We start from the raw sequence: 17,659 nt of genomic DNA, 5'->3' as shown, positions 1-17,659 counted from the left end.
GGTACACCTGGTACAATATCGATCTACTGTCATTGAAGGAATTCTAGTACCATCATCAATAGAATCCGCTTCATGCTATTAAACACACAATAACAACTGGCCTCTCGGTAAGAATTTAGGAAACTACTGATTTCAAAATTATACACGAGTCTCTCAGACACACTATTAGTTCAAACAGGAACGTAACAGTAATGTTATTACAATTCAGAGATAAATATATCCAGGGAAATATTTTATATGTAGATTTATCAATAGTGACTGGCCATCTTAACTCCATGGTGTGATATAAATACAATAACCAGGCAGTACTTAAAACAAGGGCCAGCAAACTGCTTTCAATGGGATCTACAATGGAATGTCTCAGCACTCCAGGCCCTCATAGATGTTAATAATCACACCACATACACCTTAAAACATTACATATTAAACTAATTCAAATCAACACATTGAAGGCCACACTCAGTAGGAGTAGTGACGGCCACCCAAGAAAATACAGTCAACCGCACAGAACCCAGTAGTGGATTCCACTCACAATTTACAGGACAAGCAAGGCCCTTACCCTCTTGCCTGTTCGACAAAGCCAGCCGCCGCAGGTCCTGATAATGCCAGGAGACATGAAGCAAGCGAAAAAAAAAAAAAAACACCAGCAATGGCTTCCCAGTAATGTCTCTTTCCATGCCGGAGATATTTGCCACAGCGTCGTCACAGCCCCTTTAGATGTGCCCACCTTGCTGGCTGACACTGGACCTTATCTGTCCACCATAGTTCCCAAAACACTGTTACTGCTCGGCGTCCAAAAGCAAAATCACTCCCTCTTCCTCAGCTTTTCCACTCAGCCCGGCAGGTGGCGCCAGTGCGCGCTCTGCACACACTGCTGGAAAGATGATCCGTACCGGCGGCGGGAATAGCGCTGATCGAGCCACATGGTTCACATAGGAATCGGCAAGTGTTGGAAGGGGCGTGAGAGAGCAAGGAAAGCTACTCATCTCTCCTCTGGAATCTGGAGCACGGAATTTTTAGCCAGTATAGAAATATTGTGCACTTCTAAAAGCGAGTGGATAACCTCTTAAAGTGAGTGGATAACCGTCAGTTCTTTAGGATATAATAGGTTTTTGTGCCAATAATAAAATTTGGTTCTCACATTGTGAAACATCTCAAAACCAACTCGTTTTCATTCAAAATGGCAGTATTAAAGGCATGTCACCCCTTGCCCCTGGACAAAGTCCTGTGGACATCTGACTGCTCCAGTCGGCTCTGCATAAAGAGGATGGATTGAGTACTCTTTTACTTCTGTAGTTGATGCCACAGTGCTTAGGAATGGAAAACATGTTATTCCATTCCACAATTCCAAATATATAAATGAAATGTATGTCTCCCTGATGTTTATGAATCTGTTCTCTATTATTAACCCATTGCTAAAATAACTTCTCAATTGCCTCTGGTTCTCTTAAACCAAATTTGTCTTCTCCTAACCTGCTTTCAGTTTTCCCTTCCATTCTTACATAAATTTCATCTATTCCAGTAGATTACTCTCGTAGTCTTTTTGAGCGATTTGATATTGTATGTATTGTGCAGCAGTTTTCATTTCTGTTAGCTGTCGCTTTCTTTGACAGTGAAATAATTATATGCTTTACAAAATCTAGAGGAACATTCCCAGTTGAATAGATTTTATTTGTGAGTTTGTATAGTTTGTGCTCTGCACATTTTCCTGATGCCCACAAGAGTTCTACTGCTATTTGAGCAATACCAGGGCATATGTTCCATCAGAGATCCTGCAAAGATATTTGAAATTCATAAAAAAGTGTTTTATCTCCTTTATCGCCTTCTTGCATGTTGTACTCATTTTCAGTTGACCTAATTTCTCCTGGCCAACACAAAGTATTGTTTCCATCTCACTTTATTTTTGCTTCAATTGGCCAGTTATCTGTTTCATCGCTGGTCATTGTGCTCCTTATTTTGTGCTCTCTAAAAGTGATAGTTTATTTGTCTGTGTACATCATCTCTCTTAGTTTTCCGTCCATCTTCCTTTCACTCATTCTTCCTTACCTTCCTTTCTAAATTTCTAGAAAATTTAATTTCTGGATGACAATTAGTATGGCTGCATTGCAGCCCCCATTACGTTTAAATTATTGTCCCCTTTGAGATATTTTAAGAGTTCATAAATATTATTGTACACTTTAGTTTTGCTGCCATCCTCCTCTGTGGCTTCCATGTATACTTATATGATCACAATGTCTGTTGGATATCCATTCAATTTGACCATCGATCCTTTTTCTATCTGCTACAGATAAACCTTTGCTTTATTTCCAGTTTCCCTATTGATTATTATTAGTATTACTCCTCCTCTACCATCATCTGACCCAGTGTGAATAATCCTGTGAGCTCCACTCCAAATACCACAGTCTTCTGGCCATTGCTACTTACTTATTCCTAAAATATCTATCTGCCTCATTTCTTTTCATTTGAGATCATGTTTCTCCTCAGTGCTTTAGCATTCTGACTTTACACACCATCACTGTAATTATCATTGTCATTTTGTCTGATAGTTCCATGTGGGTATTGCCTTGGAGATCTGAATGGAGGACTGTTTTACTGAGTAGAACTGCACGTGTAGGATTACATAATGTGGTGTTTTCAGTCATGTTCCGTGTTGCAGTACTGCCACCATTGAAGTTGTACTGACTGTGCCTGCAGATAGCTCCCAAATGCTGTGGCAGTCACCTTGGTTTCTGCCAGTTGTGAATATGCTTTCCCCCAGAATGTATAGTAATCCCAGCAGAGTGGGCTGCTGCTCTCACCCTGTCAAATGTATTGGTGATTTTGTGATCTCATTCATCTTACTGTCTATTGTAGTTTTCACCGTAAGTCTGCCAAGAGTGTGTCTTTACAAGGTTCTAACAGCTGGTCCAGTTGAACCAAGTGTGTGTGTGTGTGTGTGTGTGTGTGTGTGTGTGTGTGTGTTTAGACACACAATCAGTTTGGGGAAAGACAATTGCTACTTACCGGACAGAAGACACGTTAAGTTGCAGACAGGCACAATTAAGACTCTTACATAAAGCTATCTCTCTCTCTCTCTCTCTCTCTCTCTCTCTCTCTCTCTCTCTCTCTCTCTCTCTCTCTCTCTCTCTCTCTCCCCCCCCCCCCCCCCCTCCCTTTTCCCCTCCTTTTAAAGTTCTCTGTAATCTTTGTAGAAATTCCAAATTCCTCTCTTTGTTAAAGAATTACAAGCAAAAGCCGTGGGCCACAAAACAGTTGAATAAGGCCTATCTTTCACATTTTCTTTATCAGTTACAAGTTACACGAGTATCAGCTTCAGCTGATCAATAGTTTTGCTTCAGTGTTACATTTCCGATTTTGCTCTTAGTTTAAACCACTAAAAAATTCCTAAACAGAAAGGGGCAGATGCTTCTCTTATCTAGTCACTTGTAGAGCAAATTGTACATGAATGCCTTTTTTAAATTTACTTGTATCATTCTAATAACTTTGGCATCAAATGACTGTATAACATATAAATGCCCTGGTGTTACTGTTTCAGCTTTGCTGCACACATTTTGTGGGTATGGATTCAGAATTCTTGCAGACTGACTTTTGGTTGCAGGAGTTAATTTTATTTATTCATGATTCCTTATGTGAAAAAGAGAGCAATAGTCCAGCATTTCATTATAACTGAAAGAATATTTTCACATATATTGCAGACTAATTGTTAAAATGTACTATATTTCTTGGTACATTTTTGTTTTCTGATATGTATGTTATTTAAATTGTTTCAGGTTATCTACTTGCAGACTGCTACTAAGTGTATGGTTTGTGAAGAAGGAAATCGTAGTATAACTCTAAAACCATGTAATCACTTTGTGCTATGTAGTAATTGTGCTCTTACCCAAAAGGAATGTCCGTACTGTCAGATGCCTATTAGCAATACTCCTGTTTGAGTGATAAATAGAATTATTAGTTATAAACACTTCAAGTACAGATTAAGAACATTTTATATCCAGAGAAAGCAAGAAGACAAAATAATTATATCCGAGTTTAAAAAGTATGTATGCTTTATAATAGTGTATGGATAGAAACAGCAGTATAGAAGGTCTGATACAAAAGTATCTGGAAGTTACCTAAATAATATAACCTACAATTCATACGGTGACTGTGTCTACGTATTTTCCTACTACTGTGTGTGTATTACTGTGTATGTTGATTGGTCGTTCATTTGCTATTGCAAGTACTCATTGAAATACATGCTATCTTGATGTATAATGTGTAGTCCATGCCACAGTTTCTATAACTTTCATACTTTTTACCTCATAGAAAAATGACAAAAAACAGTTGTGACATCTACTCTTAAAAGATAGACATGGAAACCATTAAAATTATGTTTTAGTGATAGTACAATATTAAGAAATAAAATAAGCAACAGTTGTGGCAAAAGCATGTATGGTTACTGTGTTCGCTGTGTTAGAAGAATCAGCAAATAGACTGAATTAGTATTCATGTACCCAGAATTTGCAGAATATTTCCAAGTGCTTTTCATCAGACCTTCCATTTTAATTTACAAAAATATAATTTGCCTTTTAAAGTGCACATGGACCATAATACTTATACTGCTTAATGATTTAAGACTGATTAATTTTAACTATTTGACTTGTGGAACCAGATACATTGTTGGACAGTGTTTCCACACTTTGAAGTACAAGCAAAAGGAAGTACAAAATTTTTATTAAAATTTATACGTGCTAAACTTTATATGATAGAAGAGAGAAAATATGAATGAAGATCAGGTCTGAGGAGCATGATGTGCCTAGGAAGAAAGCAATAGATGAAAGAGATGATTATACAGACAGTAACATAAAAATATTATATTCCATATTGCCACTCAAAGCCTACAAAAATGCACTGTAAAACAAAGTAATCTTGAAGCTGTAATCTTTTTTAAGACAGTTTTAATTTCTTTTCATACCTCCAGTATGTTGTTGAATAAAGTAAAAGAAATTCTTTGGATTGTTGTATTAGAGGTAAAATTTTCACAAGTCGCAAGTTTGAACATTATATGTTGTCAGTTTTCTTTGTATCATAAAATACTTCCTGAAAAAGGCATATGTGCAGTGTAGGTAGATTTCATTGCTAGTAGAGCTGATAAACACTGATTTTTAAGAAACCACAGTTTCTTAATGCTAAATTAACAATCTATAAAAGGAATGCTGTATGTGTGAAGTCCAGAGAATTTTCACAGTATTTGAACATATTTGTAATGGTAAATGTCTTACCACATATTTGTAACTATAGCAATAGAAGTTTAGGCCCAATTCCTTGATCTTTATTTTTATCATAAGATGGGTATGGACACTGTTTTTACCTGTTGACATTTGAGAATAACAACCTATTTTGTTATGTGAAGAAATAGCTGTTAATAAATTTCTTTATGTTTTGGTGCAGTGTGGTTCCACTTCTGGTCCAGCATTTAGCATGGTTCCATTTTAATGTTTTAAGGAAATCACTCCATATTTTAATATCTCTTTTTTATGTTTTACTACTGTTTTAGTGCCAAGCTGCTTCTATCCTGAACTCAAAAGATTTTTTAAAAAGAAATTTACATATATGAATAAATATTTGATATGATGGATATTATACTTGTGGGGCACTTCTATTTATTTTACTTTATATTTTTAATGGTAAACCTGTATGTATGACTGTGAAACCTCTAAACAATGCATATGGGCCAGTAATGAGTAATTGTATGCCGAAGAAAGACTGCACAGCAGGATTATAAGTTACTTTGTAATGTAATTACATTTGAGCCAGTGGAGACTTCCTGAAAGGTTATTAAAACATATTATAATGTTGTATAGATCTTTTTGTTAAAAGTGGAAAAATGTTTCAGTATTTTGTTGGTGTATAGAAAGCAAAAGTTGGCGCAATTGTTTAGATGCTGCATAATTCTATGAAATGTTTTAATGTACCAAAAAACATTTTTCAATTTTATATTTGTAAACTAATTGTAAGCATGTGAAATAATGTTGCTATAACTGACAGTATTTGCACTAGGATTTTTGTTCTCTTCAAGTAGTTTTTTTGTATACCATGCATCAGTTCTGCAATTATAAACAGTATACACAACCTACCAAATGTTCATACTCGTTCGGTGTGATCTGTTTAGTTTTAGTAACGGTGAGCCTAAAGACATTTTCACATCCTTTGCTCGCAGCATTATAAATTTCTACATTTTTTTTCCACATTCCTGATTGTTTGGCTAAATCTCTAAGCCCAATATAAAACAGTGAAACTGCAGAAGAATGATAGTTTTATATGCTCACAATAGCACAAATATGCCAAACAAAATTTCAGATAGAATCTCAGTCAACATTTTTCCTTCAGTGATGTTTTTTTACTGTATGACAAGGAAGTGTAATAAAAATTGCATGTCACTATTGGTGTTCAAGCTGATATCCAGTAAAAAATGAGGGGAATCGGAATGTATGTGTTTATGATTCTGTTGTGAAGAAATAAAGATTTAAAGACAGAAAAATTGGCCAATCATTGCAAAGTGCACTACTGATTGAGATATATGTATCTAATAACATGATTTGGTGACAACTTATGCTGTTAATGCCTGCCCTCACATCAAACAAGTTTTTACAAATTGCTAAATGATTCTGTTACAATTTAACATTACTATTATTTTATAATTTGTTACATGGAGAACAAGATTATCTTAGCCAAAATCGCTCTACAAAACTTTATTGTGCATAACTGGTTTCAGTAATGCTAAGTTATCTTCTTCAGATCTGTAATGAAATTACTAGAAATGCTACAAACTGTTATATAAATAATGCATCATTAACCTATGGAAGAACCAAATGGCAAAATCCTTCATCAAGATTATTACAAACATCTTGTGCCAGCTATACACAAGATCTTTCCATTGAATTTCCAGGTATATAAACGTGGAATGAACGATGCGTTGGCACTACAAAATTAAAATTACTTTGTACGTAACAATTTGCCAAAATACCATTACCATAATATGTCGTGCCTACAAGGGTGCCACAAGACTAAATGTCAATAGCCAATGCATAAGATGAACTGACCACAAGCATAACAGGTGTTGCGGTAGTACATAGATTCTTTGAGGAAAAGTCAAATATGTAATTTAAAACAAACAAGATTCCAAATATACGTATATATAAATATAAAATTCTGAAATGTTTATAAAATATTTTTGATTATTTCTTCATGACAATATGTACACTATATTTACGATACTTGCACTATATCAGTACAAATTTGCAAGTATTTTTTTCCCCCTTACAATATCACCAAGTAAGTGACAAACATAGTTACAAAAGAAAATTAAATTTTTTTAAACTTATTGTAAGAAACAGAAGTTAGGCTGTATGCTAAAAATTGTTTTTATTAAATTATTAAAATCAAAATACAGCAGTGTTCAACCCAATATCTGAAGCTAGCACAAACAGTCTGAAAATTATACCATTATAGTTCAATGCATCATTCATCCAATCCATCTGTGGCATGAATCAGCAAACCAGTGTTAGTAGTATTAGTTGAAAACTGTCTTGGTTGCAATTTTAGTTTTTTTATTTATCAACTACGTGTATCACCTTATTTAGGCATCTTCAGGCTGATCTTGATTTAGTATTTCTTAGGACAATCCTTTAGACAGTGTAGCTAAAGGGCATTGTCAAGTACATCAGACAAACATCGCCTTCATTAACCTCAGTAATTACTTTCTAGATGGAAATGAATGACTCCAAGACTTGCATAACACATACACGCCCTTTAGCTACACTGTCTAAAGGATCAACTAAGAAATACTAAATTAAGATCAGCATGAAGGTGCCTAAATGAGGTGAAATGTAGGTGATAAATAAAAAAACTAAAATTGCAACCAAGACTGTTTTCAACCAATGCAATGCATCATATTTAGTGCACCAACAAAATTAGAGGATGTGCTAGCTTATATCATGGCCATGAATAGCGTGTAGGATACCAATGGAAAACCGTCAAAAATCATTACAGTGTGCATATTAGATTGAGTACAAATCAGACAATGGAAAATCCAGGATGGAATGTAGCAATACCAGAGAAGGAAAGTTGCTACTCACCATATACCAGAGATGCCGAGACGTGATAGGCACAACAAAATGATTCACACAATTATAGCTTTCGACCATTAAGGCCTTTGTCAGCAGTACACACACACACACACACACACACACACACACACACACACACACACACACACACACACACACACTCAAACACAACTTTCACACTCATCTGCAATCTCAGAGAACTGAAACCACACTGTGAGCAGCAGCACCAGTGCATGATGAGAGTGCCAACTAGATGGGGATAAGGAGGAGGCTGAGGCATGGAGGGGGAGGGATAGTATGGTGGAAGTGGCAGATAGTGAACGAAGTGTTGCAGTTTAGACGGAGGGCAGGAGAGAAGGTGCGAAGGCGAGGGGGTAACTAGCGGAAAGGAGAGAAATTAAAAGACTGGGTATGGCAGTAAAATGACGGCTGTGTAGTGCTGGAATGGGAACAGAGAGGGGCTGGATGGGTGGGGACAGTGACTAACAAAGGTTGAGGCCAGGAGGGTTACAGGAATGTCGGATGTATTGCAGAGAACGTTCCCACCTGCGCAATTCAGAAAAGTTGTTGTTGGTGGGAAATATCCATATGGCACAGGCTGAGAAGCAGTCATTGAGATGAAGGATATCGTGTTTGGCAGCGTGTTCAGCAATAGGATGGTCCACTTGTTTTTTGGCCACCGTTTGTCGGTGGCCATTATGCGGACAGAAAGCTTGCTGGTTGTCATGCCTTCATAGAATGCAGCACAGTGGTTGCAGCTTAGCTTGTAAATCACATGACTGGTTTCACAGGTAGCCCTGCCTTTGATGGAATAGGTGATGTTAGTGACCATACTGGAGTAGGTGGTGGTAGGAAGATGTATGGGACGGGTCTTGCATCTAGGTCTATTACACGGGTATGAGCCAAGAGGTAATGGGAGCAAGGGTTGTGTAAGGATGGATGACTATATTGTGTAGGTTCGCTGGACGGCAGAATACCACGGTAGGAGTGGTGGAAAGAATAGTGGGCAGGACATTTTTCATTTCAGGGCTTGACGAGAGGTAATAGAAACCCTGGCGTAGAATGCAATTCAGTTGCTCCAGTCCTGGATGGTACTGAGTTATGAAGGGAATGCTCCTCTGTGGCCGGACTGTGGGACTTTGGGAGGTTATGAGACACTGGAAAGATAAGGCACGGGAGATTAGTTTTTTTACAAGGTTGGGCTTCCCCATGAACCATGGACCTTGCCATTGGTGGGGAGGCTTGCGTACCTCAGTGATACAGATGTCCGTACCATAGGTGCAACCACAACGGAGGGGTATCTGTTGAGAGGCCAGACAAACGTGTGGTTCCTGAAGAGGGGCAGCAGCCTTTTCAGTTGCTGCAGGGGCAACAGTCTGGATGATTGACTGACCTGGCCTTGCAACATTAACCAAAACGGCCTTGCTGTGCTGGTACTACGAACAGCTGAAAGCAAGGTGAAACTACGGCAATAATTTTTCCCAAGGGCATGCAGCTTTACTGTATGGATAAATGATGATGGCGTCCTCTTGGGTAAAATATTCCGGAGGTAAAATAGTCCCCCATTCGGATCTCCGGGCGGGGATTACTCAAGAGGACGTCGTTATCAGGAAAAAGAAAACTGGCGTTCTACGGATCGGAGCGTGGAATGTCAGATCCCTTAACTGGGCAGGTAGATTAGAAAATTTAAAAAGAGAAATGGATAGGTTAAAGTTAGATATAGTGGGAATTAGAGAAGTTCGGGGGCGGGAGGAACAAGGCTTTAGGTCAGCTGAATACAGGGTTGTTGTTGTTGTTGTTGTTGTGGTCTTCAGTCCTGAGACTGGTTTGATGCAGCTCTCCATGCTACCCCATCCTGTGCAAGTTTCTACATCTCCCAGTACCTACTGCAACCTACATGCTTCTGAATCTGCTTAGTGTATTCATCTCTTGGTCTCTCTCTACGATTTTTACCCTCCATGCTGCCTTCCAGTGCTAAATTTGTGATCCCTTGATGCCTCAGAACGTGTGCTACCAACCGGTCCCTTCTTCTCGTCAAGTTGTGCCACAAACTCCTCTTCTCCCCAATTCTATTCAATACCTCCTCATTAGTTATGTGATCTACCCATCTAATCTTCAGCATTCTTCTGTAGCACCACATTTCGAAAGCTTCTATTCTCCTCCTGTCCGAACTATTTATCGTCCATGTTTCACTTCCATACATGGCTACACTCCATACAAATACTTTCAGAAACGACTTCCTGACACTTAAATATATACTCTATGTTAACAAATTTCTCTTCTTCAGAAACGCTTTCCTTGCCATTGCCAGTCTACATTTTATATCTTCTCTACTTCGACCATCATCAGTTATTTTGCTCCCCAAATAGCAAAACTCCTTTACTACTTTAAGTGTCTCATTTCCTAATCTAATTCCGTCAGCATCATCCGACTTAATGCAACTACATTCCATTATCCTCATTTTGCTTTTGTTGATGTTCATCATATATCCTCCTTTCAAGATACTGTCCATTCCGTTCAGCTGCTCTTCCAAGTCCTTTTCTGTCTCTGACAGTGTTACAATGTCATCGGCGAACCTCAAAGTTTTTATTTCTTTTCCATGGATTTTAATACCTACTCCGAATTTTTCTTTTGTTTCTTTTACTGCTTGCTCAATATACAGATTGAATAACATTGGGGAGAGGCTACAACCCTGTCTCACTCCCTTCCCAACCACTGCTTCCCTTTCCCATGCCCCTCGACTCATAACTGCCATGTGGTTTCTGTACAAATTGTAAATAGCCTTTCGCTCCCTGTATTTTACCCCTGCCACCTTTAGAATTTGGAAGAGAGTATTCCAGTCAACATTGTCAAAAGCTTTCTCTAAGTCTACAAATGGTAGAAAAGTAGGTTTGCCTTTTCTTAATCTTCCTTCTAAGATAAGTCGTAAGGTCAGTATTGCCTCACGTGTTCCAATATTTCTACGGAATCCAAACTGATCTTCCCCGATGTCAGCTTCTACCAGTTTTTCCATTCGTCTGTAAAGAATTCGCGTTAGTATTTAGCAGCTGTGACTTATTAAACTGATAGTTCGGTAATTTTCACATCTGTCAATACCTGCTTTCTTTGGGATTGGAATTATTATATTCTTCTTGAAGTCTGAGGGTATTTCGCCTGTCTCATACATCATGCTCACCAGATGGTAGAGTTTTGTCAGGACTGGCTCTCCCAAGGCCGTCAGTAGTTCTAATGGAATGTTGTCTACTCCCGGGGCCTTGTTTCGGCTCAGGTCTTTCAGTGCTCTGTCAAACTCTTCACACAGTATCGTATCTCCCATTTCATCTTCATCTACATTCTCTTCCATTTCTATAATATTGTCCTCAAGTACATCGCTCTTATATAGACTCTCTATATACTCCTTCCATCTTTCTGCTTTCCCTTCTTTGGTTAGAACTGGGTTTCCATCTGAGCTCTTGATATTCATACAGCGTTATAAACACAAAATCAAATAGGGGTAATGCAGGAGTAGGTTTAATAATGAATAAAAAAATAGGAGTGCGGGTAAACTACTACAAACAGCATAGTGAACACATTATTGTGGCCAAGATAGGCACGAAGCCCACGCCTACTACAGTAGTACAAGTTTATATGCCAACTAGCTCTGCAGATGATGAAGAAATTGAAGAAATGTATGATGAGATAAAATAAATTATTCAGGTAGTGAAGGGAGACGAAAATTTAATAGTCATGGGTGACTGGAATTCGAGAGTAGGAAAAGGGAGAGAAGGAAACATAGTGGGTGAATATGGATTGGGGGATAGAAATGAAAGAGGAATCCGTCTGGTAGAATTCTGCATTGAGCATAACTTAATCATAGCTAACACTTGGTTCAAGAATCATAAAAGAAGGTTGTATACATGGAAGAATCCTGGAGATACTAGAAGATATCAGATAGATTATATAATGGTAAGACGGAGATTTAGGAACCAGGTTTTAAATTGTAAAACATTTCCAGGGGCAGATGTGGATTCTGGCCACAATCTATTGGTTATGAACTGTAGATTAAAACTGAAGAAACTGCAAAAAGGGGATGGGACCTGGGTAAACTGAAAGAACCAGAGGTTGTACAGTGTTTCAGGGAGAGCATATGGGAACAATTGACAGGAATGGGGGAAAGAAGTACAGTAGAAGAAGAATGGATAGCTCTGAGGGATGAAGTAGTGAAGACAGCAGAGGATCAAGTAGGTAAAAAGACGAGGGCTAGTAGAACTCCTTGCGTCATAGACGAAATATGGTGTGAGCAGGATGGAGAGCTTTTTGAGTTGGCATTGTGCATGTTGCTCAGGTTCCTGCAAGGCAAGAGTTTCAATGTGTGTTATGGGTTCCAGGAATTTGGCATTACATAGCAGGAGAATTTCTTAACCTCGAAACTTGCCTCACTATCATTCACCAAATGCAAACTAACCTTACATCCACAGAAAGAACCACAGTCCACCATCTAAAAACTGATCCCGACTTAAAATCCTACCTGCAGACAAAGGCTCCACCGCCGTTATTTTGAACTGCAAGAATTACGTGGCAGAAGGACTCCATCAGCTGTCAGATACTTCCACCTACAAACCATGCCACAGTAACCCCATTCCTGTAATCCAGCAGGATCTCCAGTCACTACTCAAATCCCTAGGCCCATCCCAGAACCTCTCCCCAGAGTCCATCTCTCTACTTACCCCTACCACTCCCACCTTCTACATGCTTCCTAAAGTCCATAAACCCAACCACTCAGCCGGCCGGGGTGGCCGAGCAGTTCTAGGCGCTACAGTCTGGAACCGCACGACCTCAACGGTCGCAGGTTCGAATCCTGTCTCGGGCATGGATGTGTGTGATGTCCTTAGGTTAGTTAGGTTTAAGTAGTTCTAAGTTCTAGGGGACTGATGACCTCAGAAGTTAAGTCCCATAGTGCTCAGAGCTACTTGAGCCCAACCACTCAGGACACCCCATAGTGACCAGTTACTGTGCCCCCACTGAGAGAATCTCTGCTCTTGTAGACCAACACCTTGAACCTGTTACCCGGAACCTACCCTCCTATATAAATGATACCAACCATTTACTCCACTGACTCTCCACAGTTCCTGTCCCTCTTACCACACAGTACCCTGCTCGTCACTATTGATGCCTCCTCCCTGTATACTAACATTCCTAATCCCCATGGCCTTACTGCTATCGAACACTACCTTACCAGATGCACTATGGATTCCAAACCAACAACCTCCTTCCTAGTCACCATGGCCAACTATATCCTCATCCACAATTACTTCTCCTTTGAAGGCATTACCTACAAACAAATCAGTGGTATGGCTATGGGCAACTGCATGGCACCATCCTATGCTAACCTATTCATGGACCATCTAGAAGAGTCCTTCCTAAAAACCCAGAATCCTAAACCCCTCACCTGGTTCAGATTCATTGATGACATCTTTGCTATCTGGATTGCAGGTGAGGACACCTTATTCACTTTCCCCCAGAACCTCAACAACTTCTCAATTTGCTTCACCTGGTCATACTCAACCCAACAAGCCACCTTTCTAGATGTGACCTCCACCTCAGAGATGGCTACATCAGTACCTCCATCCATATTGTACCTAGTAACCACCAGCAATACCTTCACTTTGACAGTTGCCACCGATTCCGTACCAAGAAGTCCCTTTTGTACAGCCTAGCCACCCGTGGTCGTCGCATGTGCAGTAATGAGCGGTCCCTCTCAAAATTACTGAGGGTCTCACTGAAGCCTTCACTGACCGTAATTATCCTCCCATCCTTGTACAAAATTAAATCTCCTGTGCCTCATCTTTTCAGTCTCCCAAGGTCCCACAGACTGGAGCAACTGAATTACATTCTACACCAGGGTTTCAATTACCTGTCGTCGTGCCCTGAAATGAGAAATGTCCTGCCAACTATCCTTCCCACCACTCCTACTGTGGTATTCCGCCGTCCACTGAACCTACACAATATACTCGTCCATCCTTACACAACCCTTGCTCCCAATCCCTTACCTCATGGCTCATACCCCTGTAATAGACGTAGATCCAAGACCTGTCCCATACGTCCTCGTACCACCACCTACTCCAGTCCGGTCACTAACATTACCTATCCCATCAAAGGCAGGGCTACCTGTGAAACCAGTTGTGATTTACAAGCTAAGCTGCAACCACTGTGCTGCATTCTACAAAGGCATGACAACCAACAGTCTGTCCGTCCACTTGAACGGCCACCGACAAATTGTGACCAAAAAACAAGTGGACCACCCTGTTGCTGAACACGCTGCCAAACATGATATCCCTCATCTCAATGACTGCTTCTCAGCCTGTGCCATATGGATCCTTCCCACCAACACCAGCTTGTGTCTATCGCGACTCAGCATCTTCGCTATATGGTGAGTAGCAACTTTCCTTCTCTGGTATTGTTGTATTGAGTTCATTGACATATGTAGCCAAAGAATACTGAACGTGAGAAACCAACGTGCAGCCCTATACCACAAACCCATGAAGACTCATTCATTGTATTATATTAACATAAGTTACAGACTAACATATAACTTAATGCTGAGGAAAATATTAATGTAGTCAACCATTTGTCCTTATACGTGAAGGTACAAAAAGGCTATCCATTGTGGATGGAAACTTGAATAACCCATAGGATATGCCATAGGTGTTACAAAAGCCAAAATAATTAATAAAAGTATACTTGAATGCTTCCCGTAATAAATCATTTTATTACACCACCGTAACTCAAGTTCTACATACAACAGCATAAAGTTGAAAGTACTGAAGAACTAACCGCTCTAGATACCTAGCACCTGTATACAAAAGGGTAATACCACTTTCTGTGAAGAATAGAAGCCCATCACTTTGCTAGATATCTACGTATGAAATATCTCATCACTTATGTGACACATATACCACTATGTAACTAGTTATCTACATTCAAACTATTGCACAACAAAATACTGAAGGAGTATTAGCAAAATATGAGACATCCAAATGCCTCAACAATGGCATATGTTACCTTCTATCTACACAATAAGATTCAATAGGATATTAAAAGATATTCAGTAATCTTTCGTTTATACAGCAGTGCAGGCCTACATTCACCAATTTAAAGTTGTAACTATCACAGAACAGAAAAACTGAATCTAAGATGCAATGGCTACCTAGTATCTGTATGCAATAGTTCTCTATCTACACCAAAGAAACTTGTACACCTGCCTAATATCGTGCAGGTCCCCGACGAGTACAAAGTGCCACAACACAATGTGGCGTGGACTCGGCTAATGCCTAAAGTAGTGCTGGAGGGAACTGACACCATGAATCCCGCAGGGCTGTCCATAAATCCAAAAGAGTACGAGGGGGTGGATAACTCTTCTGAACAGCACATAGCAAGGCATCCCAGATATGTTCCATAGAAACATGGGAGAACTGCCGGATATCAGTAACGTCCTGCCACGATATTTCGGCGCAGAGTCTTCTGGCCATCTTCAGGTGAGTGCCACTGTAATAGTGGCACATCCCAGATATGCTCAAAAATGTTCATGTATGGGGAGTTTGGTGGTCAGCAGAAGTGTCCGAACTCAGAAGAGTGTTCCTAGAGCCACTCTGTAGCAATTATGGATGTGTGGGTTGTCACATTGTCCTGCTGGAGTAGCCCGGAAGTCCGTTGGAATGCACAATGGACATGAATGGATTCAGGTGATCAGACAGGATGCTTATGTGTGTGTCACCTGTCAGAGGCATATTTAGATGTATCAGGGGTCCACATATCACTCCAACTGCACATGCCCCACACCATTACAGAGCCTCCACCAACTACAGTCCCCTGATGACATGCAGGGTCCATGGATTCATGCAGCTGTCTCCATACCCGTACATGTCCATCTGCTCGATACAATTTGAAATGAGACTTGTCCAACCAGGCAACATATTTCCAGTCATCAACAGTCCAATGTCAGTGTAGATAGGCCCAGGCGAGGCATAAAGCTTTGTGTTGTGCCGTCATCAAGGGTACACGAGTGGGCCTTCGGCTCTGAATGACCTTACTGATGATGTTTCATTGACTGGTTCACATGCTGACCCTTGTTGATGGTCCACCATTGAAATCTGCAGCAATTTGCAGAGGGATTGCACTTCTGTCACTTCGAATGATTCTCTTCAGTTGTCATTGGTCCTGTTCTTGCAGGATCTTTTTCCGACCACAGCAATGTCAGATATTTGATGTTTTACCGGATTCCTGGTATTCGTGGCATACTCATGAAATGGTTGTATGGGAAAATCCCCTACTCATCACTACCTCAGAGATCCTGTGTCCCAAGGTTCAGTCGCCAACTATAACACCACGTTCAAACTCACTTAAATCTTGATAACCTGCCATTGTAGCAGGAGTAACTGACTGTAACGACTGTGTCCGACTCTTGTTGCCAACCACAGTCCCGTATCCTGCCTGTTTACATATCTCTGAATTTGAATATGCATGCCTCTACTGGTTTCCTTGGCACTTCAGTGTAAAAGGTGTACAGAAGAACACCATTTACACACTATTGTAGTTCAGAGTCTTCTGCGTTAGTCATTGTCCGATAATGGCCTTCTACTCTTTATATAAAAAGTGGTATTACCTGATCCATACAGGTGCTAGGTATCTAGTGTGGTTCGTTCTTCGGTACTTTCAACTGTATGATGCTGCACGTAGACCATGAGCTACTGTGATGTAACGATTTACTAAAGGAAGCCTCTAAGTATTCTTTTATCAATTATTTTCACTTTTTCCGCATTTGTGGTGAATCTTATGGGTTATTCAAGTTTCCATCCACATTGGATAGCCTTTTATAGGTTGAAGTACGAAGATAGATTGCTGGCTACATTAAGTTATATATTAATCTGTAACTTATATTTATATAATGCAATGAATGATCTTTTTTAGGTTTGTGAGTCAAAATTGTATTTTAGTTTCTCATGTTCAGTATTCTTTGGGTACATACATTCTTGTACTCAATCTCATATGCGTACTGTAATTATTTTTGATGGTTTTTCGCTGATATCCTACATAATATTCATGGCCCTGATATAAGCTATCATATTGCCAATTTTTTATTTTATTTTATTTTATTTATTTATTTATTTATTTTGTGCACTTGATATGATACATTGCACTATAATGGTGTAACTTTCAGATTGGTTGTGCTAGCTTCAGATATTGGGCTGAACACTGCTGTATTTTGATTTTAATAATTTACAAAAAATAATTTTTAGCGTACTGCCTTACTTGTGTTTCTTATAATAAGTTTAAAAAAAATTATTTTTCTGTTTTAACTATGTTTGTTGCTTATGTAGTGATAATGTCAAAAAATAAAAAAAGTGCTGCTGTTTTGTAATGATATAACGCAAGTATTTTACATATGGTATATAGGGTTTCTTAGCAGGTTTCTGTCATGAAAAAATCATCAGAAATATTTTATAAACATTTCAGAATCATGGATGTTTTTAAATTACATATATGAATTTTTCTTTTAGAATCTATATGCTCCA

The 17,659-nt window shown here is 39.3% G+C and overlaps 1 protein-coding gene across 1 annotated transcript in view; it reads left to right on the top strand.

The window, feature by feature from the left end:
- The window catches only part of LOC124777337 (putative E3 ubiquitin-protein ligase UNKL), a 279,457-nt gene extending 272,842 nt beyond the window's left edge, over nt 1-6,615 (top strand). Inside the window, exon 15 of the mRNA XM_047252703.1 lies at nt 3,771-6,615. Coding sequence (XP_047108659.1) covers nt 3,771-3,932 — 162 coding nt within the window. The 3' untranslated portion in view covers nt 3,933-6,615. The remainder of the gene's footprint in view (nt 1-3,770) is intronic.
- Nucleotides 6,616-17,659: the final 11,044 nt, after the last annotated feature.

This window comes from Schistocerca piceifrons, chromosome 2 (assembly GCF_021461385.2).
Source record: "Schistocerca piceifrons isolate TAMUIC-IGC-003096 chromosome 2, iqSchPice1.1, whole genome shotgun sequence".
NCBI lineage: Eukaryota > Metazoa > Arthropoda > Insecta > Orthoptera > Acrididae > Schistocerca > Schistocerca piceifrons.
Note: the sequence above shows the minus strand (reverse complement) of the source record. Positions and strands in the feature narration are given on the sequence as shown.